This window comes from Scardinius erythrophthalmus, assembly GCF_964197995.2.
Source record: "Scardinius erythrophthalmus genome assembly, chromosome: 12".
Classification (NCBI taxonomy): domain Eukaryota; kingdom Metazoa; phylum Chordata; class Actinopteri; order Cypriniformes; family Leuciscidae; genus Scardinius; species Scardinius erythrophthalmus.
In genome coordinates, this window is record NC_138232.1 from 4,683,388 (window position 1) to 4,705,803 (window position 22,416).

At 38.9% G+C, this 22,416-nt stretch overlaps 4 protein-coding genes across 4 annotated transcripts; all 4 read right to left on the reverse strand.

Moving 5' to 3' along the window:
* Positions 1 to 6,877: 6,877 nt before the first annotated feature.
* LOC308699663 (odorant receptor 131-2-like) lies at positions 6,878 to 7,807 on the reverse strand (the record flags this gene model as incomplete). The annotated part of the gene is made up of 1 exon (XM_081380569.1): positions 6,878 to 7,807. The coding sequence occupies one exon, from the start codon at positions 7,805 to 7,807 to the stop codon at positions 6,878 to 6,880; it is 930 nt and encodes a 309-aa protein (XP_081236695.1).
* A 2,926-nt stretch (positions 7,808 to 10,733) lies between these two features.
* On the reverse strand, positions 10,734 to 11,657 carry LOC308699115 (odorant receptor 131-2-like; the record flags this gene model as incomplete). The annotated part of the gene is made up of 1 exon (XM_081379702.1): positions 10,734 to 11,657. The coding sequence occupies one exon, from the start codon at positions 11,655 to 11,657 to the stop codon at positions 10,734 to 10,736; it is 924 nt and encodes a 307-aa protein (XP_081235828.1).
* Positions 11,658 to 13,091: 1,434 nt separating this feature from the next.
* Positions 13,092 to 15,018, reverse strand: LOC308699116 (odorant receptor 131-2-like; the record flags this gene model as incomplete). The annotated part of the gene is made up of 3 exons (XM_081379703.1): positions 13,092 to 13,811; positions 14,674 to 14,943; positions 15,010 to 15,018. 3 exons carry the CDS (start codon positions 15,016 to 15,018, stop codon positions 13,092 to 13,094), a joined length of 999 nt encoding a protein of 332 aa, XP_081235829.1.
* A 3,870-nt stretch (positions 15,019 to 18,888) lies between these two features.
* On the reverse strand, positions 18,889 to 19,836 carry LOC308699117 (odorant receptor 131-2-like; the record flags this gene model as incomplete). Its single annotated transcript, XM_081379704.1, has 1 exon — positions 18,889 to 19,836. One exon carries the CDS (start codon positions 19,834 to 19,836, stop codon positions 18,889 to 18,891), a length of 948 nt encoding a protein of 315 aa, XP_081235830.1.
* Between the last annotated feature and the right edge of the window lie 2,580 nt (positions 19,837 to 22,416).

The window sequence follows — 22,416 nt, forward strand, 5'->3', positions numbered from 1 at the left end:
ACAAGCTGCTGTTACAGCGAAGGTTACTGGATATAGCTGGGAGGATCTTCAGCAATATCAGGCAGAGGATCCTGTAGTGGGCCCTATAGCAAGGGCAACGAAATGTAACGCGCGGCCTAATAAGAACCAGTTACAGGAAATGGCTCCAGAAAAAAAAAAACTGGCATCACAATGGGATCGACTGAGCATCCGTCATGGTGTCCTATTTCGTAGCATTTGTGACCCCAGAGATGGTGAGCAGATACACCAGTTGGTATTACCAGAGGCTCTGCGGAAACATGTGTTCAGTATGGAACATGAGCATGGGGGTCATTTTAGTCAGAAGGGTACACTTGCACGTATGACACGCAGTTTTTACTGGCCCTCAATGAGCAGAGACGTACATGAGTGGGTGAAGCAGTGTAAGCGTTGTGCACTTGCCAAAGACGTATTTCCAGCTATCCGAGCCCCATTGACATGCACTAATGTGACCACACCTCTGGAGGTACTGGCCATGGATTACACCCGATTAGAGGTGTCAGTGGGTGGCTATGAGAATGTATTAGTCATGACTGACATGTTCACACGGTTTACGATGGCTGTACCCACGAAAGACCAGTTTGCTAAAACCACAGCCAGGGCCATCGTCAAGCACTGGTTTGTGTATTATGGCTGCCCCTCTAGGCTTCACTCAGACCAGGGGCGCAGCTTTGAAGCCAGTGTCATCAAAGAACTCTGTCGTATCTATGGCATCTCCAAGAGTCGTACAAGCCCATATCACCCCCAGGGCAACGCTCAATGCGAGCGATTCAATAGAACGATGCATGATATGCTCCGAACTTTGGCGCCAGAGAGGAAACGCAATTGGAAGGAGTATCTTCCTGAGCTTGTGATGGCTTATAACAGTCATGTTCACTCCTCGACGGGATACTCCCCGTTTTATCTCCTCTTCGGGCGAGATGCACGACTGCCTCAGGACATTCTGGGGGGAAGAGACTTGGAGCCCAGTGACATTGACAACCTCGATGATTGGGTCCTCGACCACCACGAGAGGCTGAAAGTGGCAGCCGAGGCGGCTGGGCACGCCGCTCAGGATGCGTCTCGGCGACGCAAACGGCTCTACGATCGGAAGTCACGCGCTGCACTTGTCAGATCGGGGGATCGAGTACTGCTAAGGAATCATCGACCAAGGGGAAGGAACAAGATCCAAGACAAGTGGGAGCCAGAGCCATATTTAGTTGTCAAGCAGAATCACCCCGACTTACCTGTCTTCACAGTCAGGCCCGAAACTGGGGGGCCGTCAAAAGTAGTGCACCGAAATCAGATGAAGCATTGCACCTTTCAGACACCTATTAGAGAAGCAGTTGCTCCCAGGCACAAGAGAGCTGCATCTGGTTCAGACACTGACTCTGTAGGGCTAGTTTGCATTCCTCATACCCTTCACAATGCACCAACACCAGGCAAGAGTATGGGGGCTAGTCAAGGGGAGCTGCGGGATGTTGAGCCAGAGGCAGTCTTGGGTGGTAGCCTGGGGGAGGTATCTGATCATGAAAGTGGGGGAGCCTCTGATGCTAGCTCTGGGGAGGGGTCTGTTATGGGGGGTTTAGTTGAGGATGCAGATAACTCGGAGTCAGATAATGAGTCTGTAATAGTGAGACGCCCACAGAGGAACACTAGGGGTCAGTTACCTGTTAGATATCGGGAGGGGTATGTTCTGAAGTGAGCTCCTTTTCCTTTATGTTTTGTTTTGTTATGTGATTTTGTTTTACACTAACGAAAGTCTAAAAGAAATGAATGCATGTGTACCTCTGTTCTGGATGTATTGATGCTACATTGTATAAAAAAAGAAAGAACATGCACTGTGGTCTAGCAAGGGACTCAAACAGTGAAGTCTATGATGTGGCAGGGTTTGGAAGGGGGGAATGTAGGTGTACACCCAGAGTGTGCACATATTTCTTGATATGTAGCCCCTACGATAACATGAAGGAATCCACCAGAATATTCTCACCCAATCGCACACAGGAACTTGGACATAGACTCGGCCAATCAATGACTTGCATGCTGGTGCACTGGTAAATGAGAGGAGAGGGCGGGAGAAAAGAGAAAATGAAAACAACAGAGAGGATGGCGGCGTCCGAAGAGGTCCCATGCTGACGGAGATTTCGGTATGATAATTCAGTAAATAACAGTTTAGCTCTTAGTTATTGCGTGTGCTACATGTTTTGGTCTGAGCTACGGGACAGTTACGGTTTGAGTGGTGTGTGTAAGAGCGGAAGACTCCACGCCATCAGTACTGAAGATTCATCCGTCGTCATATCATCAACAAGTATAGTTCGCATAGTGCGAGGCAACCGTTCTCGCTAGGTAGTGCAAAGTGTTGATTATTTAGCTATACTACTAGCTCGTCGCCAACGTTGGAAGTTTGTCACGCAAGGGAAGGAAGACAACCAGCCAGTTCACAGCTAAAGCCTAGGACGTGTCTGTGGCTCATCTCTCCTGCTCTCTCCCTCTCCATCCTCTCTCTCACGCCATTGATACACGGTGCGGTCGAGGAGTAATATAGGCTACCCTGCCACACATGACTCCACCGTTGCCGCGGGATAGCAACGCCCTCGTGATGGACATGTTCTATTAATTGGTGTACGGTCGGCACATACGTAACGTGGACAGTCCGAACCAAAAGGAACATTGAACTGAGGTTGGTCATGGAGTGTTGTTAAGTGTATTGTGCAAAACTGTTTCTGAAGTTACCACTGACCTGAAGATTACTGTTGTGTGAATTACATTCACAATAACGTTACTGCTGTTATTTGCATATGAGGTTTATCTGCAGTGTATTTAACTTAGATATTAGCTGATGTTGTTAAGTAAAACTTTCAAAGTGTTATTGAGCCACTCTGGTGAAGTGGATGTTAATACAAGGGTTTGAACATTTTATGATGGTTACAGGTTGATAGGGAAACCATTCCTATACGTTTTACATTTGATTTATAAATATATATACTTTTTATTTTTTTATTTTTATTTTATTTTACTCAGTATTAGAATACTGGCATTTAGTATAATAAATAACCTCTCATTTCTCAGCTTTTACACTATTGCTTTTACTGTGAAGTTTTTCCATCTTTCCTGAAGTAGGGGCGTCTCATCCTCTGTCTGTAAAGTATAGTAGGTAGGGGGAATACAAGTTAAGTCGCACACACACTGACAGTTAGGCAACTGATATTCTGCACTTTAGGTTTCCACCGTGACAGGTCCAAATCCTAAAGCCTAAGCTATTGTGCTTTACTGAGCGGGCAGAGTAGACACGAGATTAATAGGCCTGGGGGTTAGGGACTTAGATCCTCTGATTTCCAGCCATTCAGGGAAGAGTGATTTACCCCTACTAAGCGGACGTAGGTCCCGTTCGCTACATATAACCGTTTTCGTGTTTGCTTGTTTTGCTTGTTCATTTTATTGTGCCACCAAGTGACCAGTCGCCACTTTTCCTCCTTTTCCACGCACCAAAGACTGAGCCTGTACATAGGTGTATTGAGTTTTGTGAAATTAGCTCATTCTGTTCAAGCGTGATAGCCATTTTAATAAAAGTGGCCTCGACCACTTTTTAAAAATAATAACAATTATTTTTGATAATTATTAACAATCAGACTCCAGAGAATCTTTCTGCGCTGGTTTGGTTCTGGTCAGGTGAAAACCCTAGGACTAGTTTACAAAAGTAGGTTTTTCAAAAAGTCCAAAATACCCCAAAATTCCACCAATGTGCATTTTGTTCGTCTTGAACCAAGGACGATATAAGACACTTCTGTGACTAACAGTTTAGCTGTTATGAGCAATTTCGTACCGTTGATCGCTAGGGCGAGCTTCGGTGACGTTAAAGATGGCAGTGGCAGCTCATCAGGGGAGGCAAGGGAGGCCCAGCTTGTATACCCAACATTTTGAAGGACAATTTAATGTTAATAAAATTCCCAGGTATTCATTTCATGTCTCAGAATGTGTATTTATTGTTAGTAATTTCACCTCTGTAAGTGCCACCGTGCTCTTTCCCGAATGTGGCAAATCTGCGAAACGCGAGTCTGTGCTTCCGTAAACATTTTTTGCCAATCACCATCGAGTATTTCATTTCAGCAATTCGGAGTGTTGAGAAAAGTAACATGGCAGAGGCTATCTTCCCTTGGTATATCAACCAATCATCGACGAGATGTAAATTACGTGATATTAGTTTGAACTGCTACCACTGATGTAACTATGGAGAGTGGAGATATTAAATATTTCATCGCAAACTAATTTACTAAACTACCATTCAAACAACAGCTACAAATTAAAAATGAAGGAAGATCTCATGCCTAAGTTGGATATAGGCTAAACAGCAATCAGCTTCATGGCCGGACATTTAAAAGGATATAAAAATGGATTTTGGATTTTGCTAAGTGATCGGCTAGGAGTAGGTGAGAGAACTTATATTTATATTTTCTTGATGTATGTGTCATTTTCTATGAATATTCTGCCTATAAGTGACCAAAAAAGCAATAAAAAAAACCCCCAGCAGTTAAATTTGTGTGTGCCTCCTCTTTTTAAAGAGGTGGTATAATGGTGCTTTTTACAGGATGTAAAATAAGTCTCTGATGTCCCCAGAGTGTGTATGTGCAAGTTTAGCTAAAAATACCTCACAGATAATTTTTTTATAGCATGTTAAAATTGTCCTGTTTTTAGGGTGAGCAAAAATGCGTTGTTTTATGTGTGGGCTCTTTAAATGCAAATGGACTGCTGCTCCCAGCACAGAGGGCGGAGCTTCAACAGCTCCTTCTTAGCAGAGCAATTTAGGGCCCTATTTTAACGATCAGAAACGTAAGTATCAAATGCGAAACACAAGTAACTTTGTGGGCGGTTCTCGGGCGCTGTTGCTATTATATCTAAAATGGGTGGGTCTGAAGTAGCTACATTACTCATAGGTGTGGTTTGGCCGTAATGTGAAATAAACCAATCAGAACATCATCTCACATTCCCTTTAAGAGCAGGCGCGCTTGTTCCATGGCGGATTGCCATTATAACAAAGGATTTGCCAGGCACACGCCAGGAGCGGTTCACAGCCGAGGAGACTGACGTTCTCGTCAGGGCCGTAAAACACAGAGAAGTGACATTGTATGGGGATGGAGAAACCCACCCAAATTACCTTCGGTTAAACAGGCATATAATAATTTTGGTAAATGTATAAGCTAGATTTATGCCTATTTTTTTCACATCTTCATGGACACCACAATGATTTCCCTCAAGTGGAATATTTTTCCTTGTAATTATGTATGGTTTACAAAAATGGCAACTGCTGCGTCTGTGTGTAGATGAGAGAAGCAAAGTGTATGTGCGTTGTGCACACACTACATTATGGCCAAACATGCGCCCTTAAAATAGCATCTGAACGCACCACTGACTTTAGACAAGTTTTTTTTCTGGTCTGTGGCGGAATTGTTTTCTGGAACTGCAAAATAGCACCAGGGAACGTTTGCACCGGAACACGCCTGCTCTTTTCACTGAACCGACCCCGGGAGCGCAAGTTCATTCCCTAATTTACCGACATGCGTCTGTGGAGGGAAAAGTCCGCTGTGCGTCGGGTGCAAAATAGGAATGATACATGCGTCGGTCTACAAAGTCAATTGCACTGGGTACAAGATAGGGCCCATAGAGTCCTTTGTTGCAAGGCGGGGATTATGTAAAGTTTAGGGTTCGTTGATGTCACTAACCCTGGAGGAATGTCGTGTAGTCCCTATCAGTCGTTTTTTGTAGTCCTTAAAAAGTGATTTCTGTAAAATATCTCCCTTAGCTTTGAACTTAGAGCTTTGTAACTTTGCAGATGTTGTTTATGCTCAAACAGCAACATTACACACTAACTAATGTTAGAAAATTGAAATCATAATCAATCACCCTTTTAAAACCCACCAGCCACCACTGGTAGATGGGGGTGGTTACTTCCATCCCTCAAAGTTTAAAGTCTCTACGATTTACTATTTGGTCTACCCAATCACTTTTGACCCCAATGACATATGACCCCAAACATATGACATTTGACAATGACCCCAAACATACTTCAAAAAGCACCCAGAAATGGATGGCAACAAAGCGCTGGAGAGTTCTGAAGTGGCCAGCAATGAGTCCTGATCTAAATCCCATTGAACACCTGTGGAGAGATCTTAAAATTGCTGTTGGGACGAACTTTGACAAGTTAAGGTATTTTTGTACTATAATGTTTGCACCATAATGTTGGGAAGACACATTATTGTATACAAATAGTGTATTTAATCAGGCTATTAAGGCATATGTATACAGTGTGCATACAAGAATAAAATTAATACAATTAATAAAAAATGTTTTTCAGCATTTTTATTTCTGTTGTAAGAGTTACAGAGAAGAAAATTAGCCTGAATTGACTTGCAAATGAAAACATAATTCCTGACGTCCACTACTGAGACCATACAATAAATTATGGATAAACTAATTTTATGTATCCAAAAAAGTGATATACAGTAAAATAACAAATAAAGCCACACTCAGATGGAATTTCACAATTTTGACGTATTCCATAAAACATAAGTCTGTATTTGAGCGACAATGCATGTTTATTTGTAAAACGTACAAGTTTTTTAAATGCTACAAACATGATTTTTAATATTCTTTAACAATTTTTCTCTAAATTCCACTTTGCCAAGAAGTTATAATTACAAAATCAGAATAAGAAAATATCTAAGAGAAAAGCACTTAAAAATAAATAAATTGCATAGTGAGAATGATAGAATAATTACTAATGATGCTTATATGATGATATATACCTTTTTAGTACTGAGAACAGGCGCGCTCAACTCCCAAACCGTTTATGGGTGCGAGTTATAAAGAAGTTATACCTTTTAGCTCACTGCTTAGTTGATTCAACTTTTACATTAAGTAACTTGCATGAAAAAAGTCCTTTCATGTATTTAAAAAATTGTTTATCTCGAACACCATAAATAAGGGGGCTAAGTAGTCTTGGTAATAAGTTTGTAAGAAGATAATTGAAAAAGGTGATTTTTGACCGTAGAGTAGGTACAAGTTGGCTATAAATCTTGTCTATGGTAGGAGTAATGATGGACAACATACAGAGCAGAAGCTGTGCTCCATGTAACAGGATGGTGCTTTGGGCCTTTTTTGCTGAGGATTTATCAGTGGAGGCTCTTCTGGCCGCAATCAGCACTTGACAATATGTGAATACAAGAATTACCCACACAACAGATGTATAAAGCCCATTCATAAATTTGCTTTGGTCTTCATGGTATGGCGTGCTATAAACATTTGTTGAGCTACAGAGACTACTTGTAAAAATAGATAAAGGATGAACAATTGAAAGGAGAATCAAGTCAGCCAATCCAGGTAAAACTCCTACACCCCAAATCAGAGAGATAAGGATGTATGTCCTGCGCACTGTGCAAATCTGATGGTGATGCAGTGGTTTGCAGATGGCGATGTAACGCTCAACGGCCATACCGGCCAAAGTCAGAGGAGTGTTCTTATGAGCTGTTGAGGTTATTATTAGCAGTGTAACACAGAATGGGAAAGGAACCTTTGGCCATGCATAAGCCATCACAGAAAGACTTACACTGAAAAAAACCATGAGCATATCATTGATAACCATGTGAATATATAATATATATCTCGGATCATTGTAGAAAATTGAACTCTTGAAGAACGTGAAAACAAATATTGCATTGACGCAGTTAACTATGAGCCCAACAAGAACAGTGGTGAAAGTTTTTGCAAAAGCTTCTTCATATCTGTCTTTGGTGTTCTGAACCATTGTAGAATTCATTATTCTTTTGCACTGGCATAAAGTTCTGTGACTCTTATGAGTGGAAAAAAAAAATTCTTGGCTTTTTGGTTGTTTTTGATTTTCCTCCAAATGATGTCCACAACTTTCTGTCCATCAAACAGTGAGATGAATATTTTCCATCTGTGTCATCTAATCTGAAAATAAAATAGATACACTAATAACAGAATATTTAAGAGTGAATAGCTATTAGCAACACATGAACACAACATATTATGTATATTAAAACATTTGTTAAATAAAGAGCGCTCACCTTTCCACCTTGTATGATTGACTGATCTGCCTCAAGATGTAAAACCTGACAAGTTTAAATACTTTAGATGTGGAAGAGGAGACAGTCAGGGAGTAAGAAAGGGAGTGGGGAGGGGGAGGAAGAAAGAAATGGAGTGGGGAGGGAGAGGGAGAAAGAACGAGCACGCTGGTAATATTGAGAGAGGCATAAAACAGGAATACAGTGAAATGATGGTGAAAAGTATAGGTTTTTTAAATAATCTCAAATATTTAACGAACAATTTGATTGAGAGTAGTAGCTTTTGAGTCAAAGTTCTTCACCTAACATGTGATATGAATATTGTGTGTATGTGTGAAACACAGCATGATATATGAGGCTTAAAAAACCCTATAGCGCCACCTGCTGGCCAATTTCTTTCAAATTTTGCACAGACCACTATGTCCATGATTCAAACAGGCCCACTGAGTTTCGTTCCGATTGGCCTCCGCTGACCTTGTCAGATATGTGCACAAACTTCATTGGCTGACGGCGGCAGTATTTTTTGAGATCCACGAATGTCCTCATAGACAATCACGGCACCTTAAGGCCCTTTCACACCGGATGCGTAACAAAAAAGCGAATATTTTGTGTGCGAATAGTTCGCGTCAAAACCCATCACATGAGCTGCGTAAACACGGTCTCTATCTCTATCTTTGACGATTAGCTTTCTATCCCAAATGTAGTTTAGCCTTCTAGCCAACACAGCACAGGACTATACAACGAGGAAAACTATCACACAACATATTCACAGTCGTGAAAACCGAGTTGGTTGTCAATGCTACACCACACAATCATTGTCCTTGTAGTAGTCCTACATCAAGATGTTAGGTCTGGCAACTCACCATTGGCACGGCTCAATCCGAGGGGCGGGATAAACGGTTGTCTCTCAAAATCCCTCTGCACGCAATAGGATAGTGCTACAAACAATCAGAGCAACGAAGAAGGCTAGTTGGTATATTAAACTTTTGCCGTATCCAGTCGACCAAACTCCAAACACATCTTCCTTTTTTAAAAATGACTTAAGTGCCATTCTTTGCTCTTTTCTCAAAGAAAAGCTTAACTCCAAGTCCTCAAGAGTCGCGGCCAAAGCCGATTGAGCAAAAATGCATCGTTTTATGTGTGGGCTCTTTAAATGCAAATGAGCAGTTGCTCCCGGCACAGAGGGCGGAGCTTCAACAGCTCCTTCTTAGCAGAGCCACATAGAGTAGTTTGTTGCGAGGCAGGGTTTATGTAAAGTTTAGGGTTCGTATTGTCACTAACCCTGGAGGAATGTCATGTAGTCCCTATCAGTTGTTTGAACACCTGGAAATCTTCCTGTAATCCAAATGACCTTTTAAAATAAGTTCACCTGTTGGCAAGTCAACAATAGTGTACATGGAAGCTACAGCACTGACTCAAAGACAAGCAGATTTCTATGCACTTTCTTTAAATAGAACACCTTTATATAATCTGAACTATGGTTGTCCGTTCAGTTTGAGGCAGGGGCATTTCTTCCAAGGTGGAAAGGGAGGCAGTGCCTCCTCCAAAAAATTGGATGGAAAATAATCCATAGTACAAAAATAAAACATTACAAAACAGGTGCTTATAAAATGCCACTGTTCCAATAAACATCCTTTATTCAGAGATTGTACAGGTAATTTAAGTATTTCAGATCTTTGTATGACACATATTAGCCTATCTGTCCTTTAACATTTATCACATGAAACAGGGGTGAGCGAGGCACACACTAACGCGGGCTAGTTGTAACACACATGGTTTAAAACTTTCCACACATGCCAGCATGATGAAACTTAGTGTATTTACTAGTTGCCGTATCAACACGATATAGATTAAAAAATGCTAAAATAAAAAAAATCTTTGGAAGATATCACTGAACAGATATTTTACCATGGTAAAGGTACATTTCTTACTTAAATTCATTATTCAAATCTGTTTGTTGTGTGTGTGTGTGTGTGTGTGTGTGTGTGTGTGTGTGTGTGTGTGTGTGTGTGTGTGTTCATTTAAAATTAGACAAATCTGATATGATTTGAATCTTATTTCTTTGATTTAACAGTTGAAATAGTTCTATAATGCTGTAACACTGCATTACAATGTGCCCCTATTAAAACTATGCTATTCTTCACTTTTATAAATTATATTGAGAAACCATGAGATGCTGGATAGCTGTTTTGTGGAGTGTTTGTTGTCAGACTCAAAAATAATTTTTTATTATTAAAAAATGCCATTATTTTATATGAAAAAGTTAATAATTGTATTTTATTGACAAAATATTTTAGTTTGTCTTGTATATTTTTTGGATTAGATAACATTTTGATTTGTCATATGGTCATGTTACAATGTACCCCACATATGGGGCATGTTGTCACATTTCACGTCAATTCTTTCAGGGTAAATCAAGAAAAAGTATACACTGTATTAATGGAACAAAACCACATAATTGTACTAGGGACATGTGGGAAATTAATGTGGGAAAAAATATATATTTTGAACCCCAAGTGGATTTACACACACTGAGAAAGTCAAAAAGTGTTAGGTTGTGCCCTGCCCTCCCCTAAATCACGTGAAATAAAATTACTTATCAAATATAACTTATTTAATATGACCAAATATAAATATTAAACATATTCTTCTCCTAGTTTACTTCACCGGCATAATCTGTGTCCTTCTTACTTGTTTGCAACAAAAATACACTTTGACACGCTCAGCAAATTGTTTATCCCTCAACCCGTAGATCATTGGGCTTAGTAACCTTGGTAGAACATTTGATAGCAAAAACAGAATAAACAGAATAGTTGATCGACTCTGAGGAAAAAGATCTACAAGCGCTGTACTCATGAACGGGGTGATATAGGACATCATACACAGCAGAAGCTGAACTCCGTGCAGTAGTATCGTGTTCCGGGCCTTTCTAGCAGACACTTGATCTGCACTAGCAACACTTGCTGCGGAAAAAACCTTGAAGTAGGTGACGATCAACGTAGTCCATACAAACGACAGATACACAACATTCACCACAGTTTCTTTGACTGTGTGTTGCAAAGTGTTGTAAATAAACAACATGTGGCATAAAATGGCAGTTGAGAAAAAGCTTGCTGGTCGATTTGATAATGCGATGAATATATCAATCAGAGCTGCCGCTGCTGACGCAGTCCATATGAAACAGATGAGAATGTAGGTCCTCTGAACTGTACATATTTGCGAGTGATGTAGGGGTTTGCAAATGGCAATGTAACGTTCAATGGCCATGCAGGCCAGATTTAGTGGAGAGTTCTTGGTGACTGTACTAAGAAAAAGTAGCACAACACAACAAACAGAGACATTGAAGAACCGCAAAACATACGTTGTGACTTGTAAGCACACAGAAGCTGACATCATGAGCATGTCATTGATTACCAAATGGATGTATAAAATATATCTTGGGTCACTAAAAAAAAAATTACTTTTAAAGAAGACAATCACAAATGTTCCATTGATATAGTTGATGATTAGGGCGAGGACTACACTGATGAAGTTCTTGATGAGTATGTCATAAAACTGATCCACTGGAACGGTGCTGTTCATTGTTATGATCCTGTAACCTGCAATAGCTGAAGAATTCTGGTGGTTACTTATACACTTATTTATTTAGTATACTGACATATGTTGTTAAGTCTCAAAACTCAGTGTTAACAATTCAATTATCAGTATAAAGTTGTACAAACTCACTTGAAGTATATATAATAATACATCAAAATTATGAAAGCACAATTAATAATTTATAGCTGAAGAGAAAATACATTCACATTTTGTAAGACTGTGGTAAAACTTTACTGATTTCAAGACAAAGAGTGCATAAACAAACCTGCCGTATTACTATTGCCTCTGACCTCAAAGCAATGCATGATAGCCTATATATATACTAATGATGATACAATTGCTGTGCTCTCACAGGGGCAAACTGCACAACGGAGGATTTGGGCTGAATTAATGAGCTTCTTTAAGATGATGTGAGATTAATCAAGATTTGCATGCCCTGTCTAAGTATTTTTTGCATTCATGTACTGTAACAGTTGGTTTAGTTATGTGCACGTGAGCTGTATTTGGAATTACGATTATTGTTGGGTTACTCATACTCATTGAGATTTGCTTTTGTACCACTTTTGTAAGTCGCTTTGGATAAATGCATAAATCTAAATGTAATGTGAGTAACCTCATATTACTTGAGAAACTACATGGAATATTGTACTTTTAAAATTCATTTGTTACACTGCAGGACTATTTAAGTAAATGGTGAAAAACTTACATGAAAACTTTTGCAAGACAATGATTTTGCCAACACTTTATTTTGCCAAGTAAGACTTGTTCCTGGATTAACATATTTTATTGATCCTGGAACAACATTCCTGTCTGAAAATGTAGTCCTAACCCTATCCATAACCCTACCCATAAAGTCTCCCTAAAACCAGAGGGAAATGATAGGTGAATAACACTGAGTGATGTAGAAGCACCTAACCTTGGTTGTGAGCCTAAACTTGACATAAACTGTAAACTTAAATCTTATTGGTTGATTGGAATGTTGTTTCAGGATCAACAACGATGTTGTACTTGGTGAAATCACGTTCACCTTGTAGCAACTAAAATAGCAATATTTGCTCATATACAGGTACAAATGCATATAGGCCTATACATATTAACTTAAAATCGTGAATTTATGGACATGGGGTGTTAACTACCCGTGAAATATTTTTTCTTATATATTCAAATCTTTAAATCAAATGTTGATGGTGCCAAATCTTTGTTCAACAGTTACACATTGTGCAGGGAACATGTTTTCTTTTCAAACAGTTCTTTTTCGTTACTTCAGTGCATGATTATATGTATTTGTTCCGCTGAAAAGTAATGTCCTTTCAATGATATCAGCCCTTTCTTCTAATGTCCTGTTGAATGTTAAAATGTCTCCTACACATGAACTCTCTCCAGAAATTGGCGTCACCCACAAATCATTCATGTGGAATATCATCCAGGTTTTTGAGAGAAATGGCTGACTGGTTTTACTCTCTGTGCTTTAGAGATAAAGAATTTGACCCAATACTTGCGAAACTTCTCATCCCTGAATCCATATATCATTGGACTGAGAAATCGTGGAATGATGTAGACCAGAAGAAAATTAACATAACGTATCTCTAGGCCATACATCGGAAACAGTTGTATGAGCGGAGCCTGCATGGACGGCACGACAAACGCCAACATGCACAATAGCAGCTGAACCCCATGGAGCAGGACTGTGTTACGGGCCTTCTTGGCCAACACCTGGTCAGTGGAGACCGCACGGGCCGTCAGCATGATCTTACAGTACGTATAAAGTAAAGACAAGAAGACAAAAGAGAAATACACACTATCAAACACGCAGTTCTTGTAATAGATGGAGCGGTCTCGGAATAGGAGCGACTGGTCGCAGAAAATGGACGTGTGGAAGAACAGTGGTGGTTCTTTGGCGACAGTGATGAGAAGATCGGTGAGCGGAGGAGTGAAGCTCAGGAGGAAGATCCCCCCGATGATCCACATGGTGCGTGTGACTGTGCAGATGTGGCTGTAGTGGAGCGGGAAGCAGATGGAGATGTAGCGCTCCAGGGCCATGCCGGCCAGGATGAGCGGTGTGGAGCGGGTGGTCATCACAGCGGTCATGATCAGTGGGCAGCAGGCCGATGCCAAGATCTTTGAGAAGGCATAACTCACCTACAACAGGAGGAAAGGGCCACAAACAGTATACATATTAGACACACTGACATTGTTTCATAGACAATCATTATGTATTAGCATCTTTGTTTTCATCCATTCAACTTCTACTCAGAGTTTTCAGAGTTTCAACTTGATTTTCTTCATTATTAATTCAACTTAAACAGAAAAAAAGAAGTTTTTTTCAGTTTTAGTAAAATTAAAATGTTAGGGTATATTCATTTTATAGACTTTTATAGAGTTTTTAAAAACACTTACACTAGTTTTCAGAAATTTTGGGTAATTATGGAGTTTATTGGAAAGAAATTTATACTTTTATTCTGCAACAATGCTTTAAATTGATTAAAAATAAATGTCAGTAAAGACATTTAATATGTTACAAAAATTTCTATTCATCAAAGAATCCTGGAAAAAAAGGCCCCACGGTTTACAGCACAACATTGATAATAATAATAAGAAATATTTCTTGAGCAGCAAATCAGCATATTAGAATGATTTCTGAAGAATCATGTGACACTAAAGACTGGAGTAATGATGCTGAAAATTCAGCTTTGCATCACAGGAATAAAATACATTTTTACAATATATTCAAATAAAAAACAATTATTTTAAATTGGAATAAAACTTCAGAATATTCACAATATTTTTGACCATATAAATTCAGACTTGGTGAGTATAATAGACTCTTTTGAATGGCAGCGTACTTTAAACTGACTAAACAAAATACATGCTTTGATATTTTGCTTCCAGAGCAACGACATTCAGGCATTTATAAGTGTAGCTTAAGTGTCTTTTAACTCATATTTGGCCACATATAATATTTATATATTTAACACACACAATATATATATTTAATACTTACCACATACAAGGCGGTTACCAGTGTCAGTTGTACGGCATCATTAATGACCATGCAGATAAACAATATATAACGTGGATCTTCATAGAAGAAACTGTGCTTGCGGAAAGTGGACACCATACTGCAATTAAGGCCACTGAGCGCCAGCCATACAAGCATGGCCACAATGTTTTTAGTGAGAGCAGCGCTGAAGCTGTCCCGTGGTATGACGTTCAGAAGGAGTAAAGTAGAGTTCCCATACTCTGAGACAGCACTGGAGTTCATGTTCTCAACCTGACATGATAAAACACACATTATAGACACAGTATGTGCAACTACACTCAATATAATTGGCTATACATTCGGCATCTTTTAATCAGTAAGTAAAGCTAAATATAGAAAAAGCCATATTAAAAGACATGCATGATAATTATTTATTATAGTACCTTATAAGCAAGTATATAATACAAAAAAACACACAAAAAACATTTATATTGCTAGAGCTACTGCGGCACAATTAAATAAGAACACATAATTAGACATGTTTTTGTTTCCTGAAAGAATGAATGTTATTAGCCAGCCTTGTTGCAAAATATGTCCCTGTTTAATGGGTATTATCCAAATTGCTTAATTTTAAGAATGCTAACTAGAGTACAGCGATGTTGGTTAGTCAAGTCCCCTCTCACCTAAAACACCCCCTGCCCTTCCCTGACAGTCCCAGTCTGTGTTGAATCTTATATACTGTATGGATGTGATATAGATCAAGGTGGTTGATTGGAGAATGCCCTGAAAACTCTTCAGGGGTTTGACATTTTACTCCATAGCATTGGTTTGTTTTTCCCATGCATGGGGAAAAGGATGTAAACAGAGGTGTAAACCAACACATGTTAAATTAGCTTTTATATGATTTTTTTGTCTGCCAAATCAAACATTTTATTTATAAAGCACAGTAGTTGACCACTGTGCCTACATACTAAAACAGACATCAAAACATTAAAACTGCATAAACACTATAAAGCACAAGAAAGAGAGAAAAGAGACATTAAAACACTAAGAGGACTTAACCTTAGACTATAAGAGCAGTAAAAAGCCTGGGTAAAATATTTTTAACTTGGATTTAAATTAAAATTCTGATCAAACTAATATGAAAGAAACCGGTTGACTATTACACAGTTTTGGCCCAGCTATGGAAATGGAGCACGATCACCCCTCAATTTTAGTCTGGAACTTGGAAGGGTTAACTTTGCTTAGATCAGACAACCTCAGAAATCTAGCAGATGTATTTGGATTAAGAAGGTCAGAGAGGTATTGACGTGCCGATCTGGGGTGCGTTTCCCGAAAGCATCGTTAACCAACTATGGTAGCAAGTTCCGTCATTATCAGCATAGTTCAACGATTTGGTGTTTCCCGAAACCATCGTTCCAGCAAACGTTCGCAAACAGCATCGCAAACTTGTGTGGTTGGAACGACAGCTCTCGTTTCTAGTTTAGGCCTACATGAGATGTAGACTGAATAAATCCTTATCTTTAGCAAAATAAGAAAGCTGACATTCAGTACAACCTGTGTTATTTATTTAGAATACATTTCAAATGTAATTTACGTCTTTTAGTTTGTCAAGAGATTTAAAGCACCGTTTTTGAAGACTGCGCATGTGCGAACGTGCGCTACTATGTAAGAACGAGCCAAATATTGAGTCTGGTAATAAAGCAAAATAACTGAGAAAAAATAGAAATTGTCTTCAGATGCCATGTCTGTAACTTATATGACAAAATCTAGCGTTAATTTGATCTCAAACAGATTAATTAAAATAAGTTATTAGTCCACCACGTGCGAGATGTCATAAACCAACGTGGTTGAACTATACTTTGCGACAGACGGTTTCGGGAAACAGTCGTGACTAGCTAGTTGATTTCTCCAACGATGCATCGTACTGGTAACATGGTTAATTTTTGTAAGGGACGTAATACACACATGACGACAGGAGGGTGACGGCGATGCACAAATCTAGTTACTATAACTATAACCTCTAGTTACTCCTCCCACTTCTGCTAGTTTACTGAGATATCTTATCCCGTGTGAATTGGCTATTACTATTACAGACGTCTTGTGGTAAAATTACTGTGGTAAAATTACCCTTGTAAAGTGGATCCCGTCCGAATAGGGCTTAAGTGGAAGAGAGGGGGTACCAGGGGGTAAGGAAAAACAATGAACAAAGGAAAAGGGATATGTAGAACTGCACAAGTGCTACTGCTAAAGAGTGCAATGTCAACATAGCCTGTTACCTTGATTCAAATTTCTCATAAGCTTAATTGAATTGGCCTCGAGAGAAAAATTATAATGACATTTTTTGTCTAAAGACTACATATAAAATAGCTACCAAAATTAATTTCGTTAACTGCAGTTTGACTAAAAGTAATGACTACAAGTTGACAAAAAATGCAATGACTTTTCGTCAACTAAAACTAGACTAAGACCAATAAGCATTTTCGTCTGAAGATGAAGACTAAGACTAAATAAAAAATGGCTGGCATAAGGAACACTGGGTTGAAAGTCTCTTCACATCGTGATAGCAATCACCAAGTTAATAGGTCTGATCACATATGTATATATATATATATATATATATATATATGTGTGTGTGTGTGTGTGTGTGTGTGTGTGTGTGTGTGTGTGTGTGTGTGTGTGTGTGTGTGTGTGTAAATATATCTTCTGTGGAAGGCGTAGGACCATAAACATGTTCATCAAAATATTGCATTCTGTCCTCCGCAGACATCACACATCATCAACACGTTTGATGCTCTGCAGAGTTAGACAGATGTCAGTCACTGAGCATCACAACGAAACAGCAGCCGCCTTTTACAATTCCTACTGAACCAAAACTACAGCTTATGCTGCGCTCACACCATAACTACTGTCAATGGAAGAGATGGAAACCTGTGACGTTATACTCGGAGCGGTTCGTGACTTGAATTTACACTATCAAAGGCAAAATGAATCTGCAGCAGTCAGGTGGTACAGGTCAGTGCTCTTTAAAGTCCCCGTGAACCGGAAGTTGCAAACGACTTTTCTCCAGTGTTATGACGTATTTCCCAGTGAAACGGAATATTGAACAGAGGGCAAGGTTTTACTCTAGCGGTCCTCCTCTCCATCTCTGCTCATAGCAGACTAACGGTTTGAGGGGAGTGGTTACGCGTTGCCCAAACCAATTCCTCAAACCTACGTCATCGGAGAAGGTCCTCCAATGCAGAGGGGAGGGGCATTTTCAGATTTTGATTAAAGATTACCATGGTAAAAATTTTTTTTTTAAAATATTTTCTTGCACGGATTAATTGTTCACCACAAGACTAGTAATATGCGATAACAAAGTAAATAGGGTCAATTTTGATTTCATGGGGACTTTAAGGTGTTTATGTTCATTATTATTGTAATGTTATGTGCTTTGAGACATGAGGTAGTTTAACGCCGTCTCTCGTGACTCTTTTTTTTTTTTTGCTCCCTGTATGTGTTCATGTGTTTTGAAGGTGGTGTGGCTTTGGAGACACTCTGAAGGGAGAGTGGGATCTTATGCTTTCAAAGCTAGCTCGCTATTGCTAGTCTCTCCAAAAATTGCCTACCCTATCTTTAATAAACAGTTTATAACATAAATTAGCTACTACTTCTGACTATAGAATGTGATTACACATTTTTTTTTTAAATAATGTTTATTGTTTTTAAAAAAGAATTCTTGGCAAATTTACAATTTACAACTTTATTGAAAAAGTTAGTTTTTTTTTAACATCTAATATTCTATTTATAGACAATAAAACCAATGATTATATACACTTTAAAAAGTGGTAACCTGCAGTTGTTACCTTAAACTATTCCACCTGATTTAAAACAAAAATATTTGTTAGGATACCTTCATGTATTTAGACTGACTCAGTGATGCTAAATAATATTTTTGACATGAATAAAACCAGTTAATATTATGTTACCATTTTAGGCTACCATTAAACAAACAAACAAATAAATAAAACCATATAGCACAAATCAACACTTTAAAAACAACGATGTCTATATGCATGTCTTATTATAATATATAAATAAATGTATACATAAAGCTCAGATTTATTCAAAATTGCTAAACAATACATGTGGAATCATTTAAAACTAAAAATTTGCCAAGACAGAAACACAATGTGTCACATATCAGATTCCAAACCCTTGGCACATTATAATATTAGAAAACTAACGATCCATTTAGTCTTCTTCACCTTTGCATTCTACTCTTGTGTCTACAGGGCGACCACACACAAAATACATCTTTAGATACTTGCGGAACTTTTTATCTCGCACTCCATATACGATTGGACTCAAAAAGCGTGGCAAAATATAGACAATCAGATAGTTGGCAAAGCGGATTTCTAGGATGCGTCCCGGGAAGATGATGTGTAAAATGCCCTCCACACCGGGAGACACGTAAGAGAGCAGGCACATGAACAACTGCACCCCGTGGAGCAAGATGGTGTTGGTGGCCCGCTTGGCGGACGTTCTCTCAGTGGAGAGCGCACGAGCTGCGAACATGACCCGAAGATACGTGCACAGCAGCGTGAGGAACACCAGCGAGAAATAAATCCCATCAAACGCCTGCCGCTTATACAGCAGCACTGGGTCTTTGAACACATTCGGCCTGAGACAAAAAACAGTGGTTTGAAAGAAACTCAGAGGTTCTGTGGCTAAGGTCACGAATAGGTCAGTGATGTCAGGAACCACAGATACGAACCAAATGGCCCCTATGAGCATGTAGGCACGGCGCACGGTGCAGATCTGGGCATGGCGTAGAGGATAGCAGATGGCGATGTAGCGTTCGAGGGCCATGCCGGCCAGGTTCACAGGTGTGGTGCGGGTGGTGAACACTGCCACCAGGATAATGAAACAACACACTCCTACACTGATAGTGTACAAGGCGTAACTGACCACAAATAGAGCAATGGTTACAGTGAGCTGCACTGCGTCATTAATGACCATATGTATGAATAGAATATAACGAGGGTCCTCGTAAAAGATTTGGTGTCTGAAGAATGTGGCCACTACACTGCCATTGATGTAGCTGAGGAGGAACCACACCAGGACCACGATGAAGTTCTTTATGAAGGCCGTAGTGAACGTGTCTCGCACGAGGAGTTGTTGGCCCACTGTTGAATTCATCATTCAGGGCTTGAGTCTGAAAAAAAAAAAAAAAAAAAAAAAAATGCATGACAAGATTGCCAATCATAAAAAAGGGTAAAGCCTTTTTTAACAACTTTTTATATTTCAAGATATTGTTTGTGGGGTTTTAGACATACATATTCATATTTATAAATATAGATATATTTATATTTTTAAATATAAATACATTTAAAAAAAAAAGGAGTTTTTAAACAATGATTAATATTTCAAGATATTGTTTGGGGGTTTTATACATTTATATTTAATTTTCAGTTGGTTAATGCTTTTATCCAAAGTGACATTGCATTCAATATACATATTTAATTATATCTACAAGAACACACATGAATATGGTGGTGCACCAAATAAACCACTGAAAAACATATTGCATTAAAACATTCAATATTAATCTTATCACATGTTTTTAAAAAGCAGAAGAAGATGATATTCCTATACAATTATTGTATAAAACTATAAATATAATATAATATATTTTATAAACATAAAATAATGAATTATGCATACAGGTCATTTAAGCAAAGAATGTGCATGATTTTGTCTTTTGAGTTAATGATGTAGATAAAAACCATCAACTACATTTTTTTCTTCTGTTTTTAGTGCTTTCATAGTTAGCACAGAATTAATGAATAGAAATAGAGCGAATGAATGGAAAAAAGACCTGCAATTAGGTAACTAGTCAGACCCCAGTACTCACCCTTGTCCAGCACTCGCCCCTGTCTGGCAAGCACCAGCACTGGTGAAGACATGGCAGCTTTTTAAATGCTCACACACTCTGATTGTAGATGATGACATCAGTTAGGCCCTATGTCACAGGGGGAAATAAAGGGGGAAAAAAACACAAAGGTGTAGGAAAATGTATACTGGAAGAATTCAGACAGTTCATTCAGTAATTCATCATGGTTTCTTCTACAGTAGGATCAAGTCAGACAGAAATAAATATCTGAATCTACTGCACTTAATATGGAATAGGCCATTTTTGCATGGCCTCCATACAGGGTTCGAATTATGATTTCATCTTTGTGGGGGTCTCTAAAAAAAAAAAAAAAAAGTAGCCTATGAGCAGGGGCGGTGTAGCTTAATAATGTAATATAAAAATTTGTAAATATAATACAAATAAAAAAAAAAAAAAAGCGTTGGTAACACAATTCAATTTAAATAGTACATTTGGTTTAATTTGTCTTCAAATACAATTACACGTGTGTACTTAAGTGGTCTAGTGGTAGAACTTTTGCCAAGCGTGTCAGAGGTTCTGGGTTCGAATCCGTACTCGTATAGGTTTTTTTTTCTTTTCTTTTTATCAAATCCGATTATGTTTATCAGTGGTTGTATATCAGGCAGAGACACATTTATGTGCATTTTGTTTTGTAATTTCACTGGAACGAATAGAGAGTCTCCACAACGGATTGAAGCGCACGTCCGAGTGAAGAATGCGCGAGCCACAAACAAACACAGTATCCGCGCCACTGATCGCAGCGGCAACGAGCACTTTGATCACTTGATTTAAGCATAAGGATGTATTGTAGTGTGATGACGATCCGAGATCCCGTGAGATCCATGTGTTTGGCATCTTGTCCTATCTTTTAAGTCATGCTACAGTAGTCTGAAGGAAAAAGTGCTTTATTTGTAATTTAAAATAATGGTGCTGATGATTTTTAGAGACCCCCACAGGTATATGATTTTACTGCTTTCATGGGAGCTCATCCTCTCTCTATGGGAGCTCAGCTCCCACTGGCTCCCACGTAATTCGAACCATGCCTCCATATATAGAAAAAGGTTAAGCAGTTGGAGGATGAGAACAATATATTTGGAGGCCATGGAAAAAATGGCCTAATAATTGTCACATCCTCAGTCACCAGTCCATCACCTCTGCACACTACATTTCCCAGAATTCTCCATGCTCACCACCTGCACACACTCCACCATCACCCGCACCTGCGAGCAATCACCCTTGTTATCTCACCCTATATTAGCAGTCACCATCCATACCACAGTTCAGTCGTCAGTCACTCTCCTTTAGCTCCCGTTCAGCCATCTTTAATCACATCAATATCCCTGTTATCATCCAGCTAAGTTACCTACAAACTATCTGACTGCAGTTATACTCAACCTTCTCACTCTCCTGCTCACGCTTCCAGTTCCTGCAAAGAAAACATCTATGTTCCGCTACTTACCTGTGTTGTCTCCTTCTGTACTACTGTGACAATAATCTGCCATTTTTCTATATCTATCTGGTCAGAAGTTTGGAAATGTTACTATTTTTTATGTTTTTGAAAGTCTCCTATGCTCATCAAGCCTGCATTTATTTGATCAGAAAACTGTAATATTGTGAAATTGTAAAACTTAATGTAGCCCGGTGAGCCTAAAGAAACTAAATTTGAAAGTAATGTTTATTTTACATTATAATGTGTATATTTTATTTAGTCTGCGCCTTTACAGTGTTTTCATCTGTATGTATATAGTTATATAATTATATATAATATTATTTAATGTTTAATATCTGATTTAAGTACTGACGTATGACGCAATTGATGAGAGGAAGGGCGTGGCTGAATGATAGGA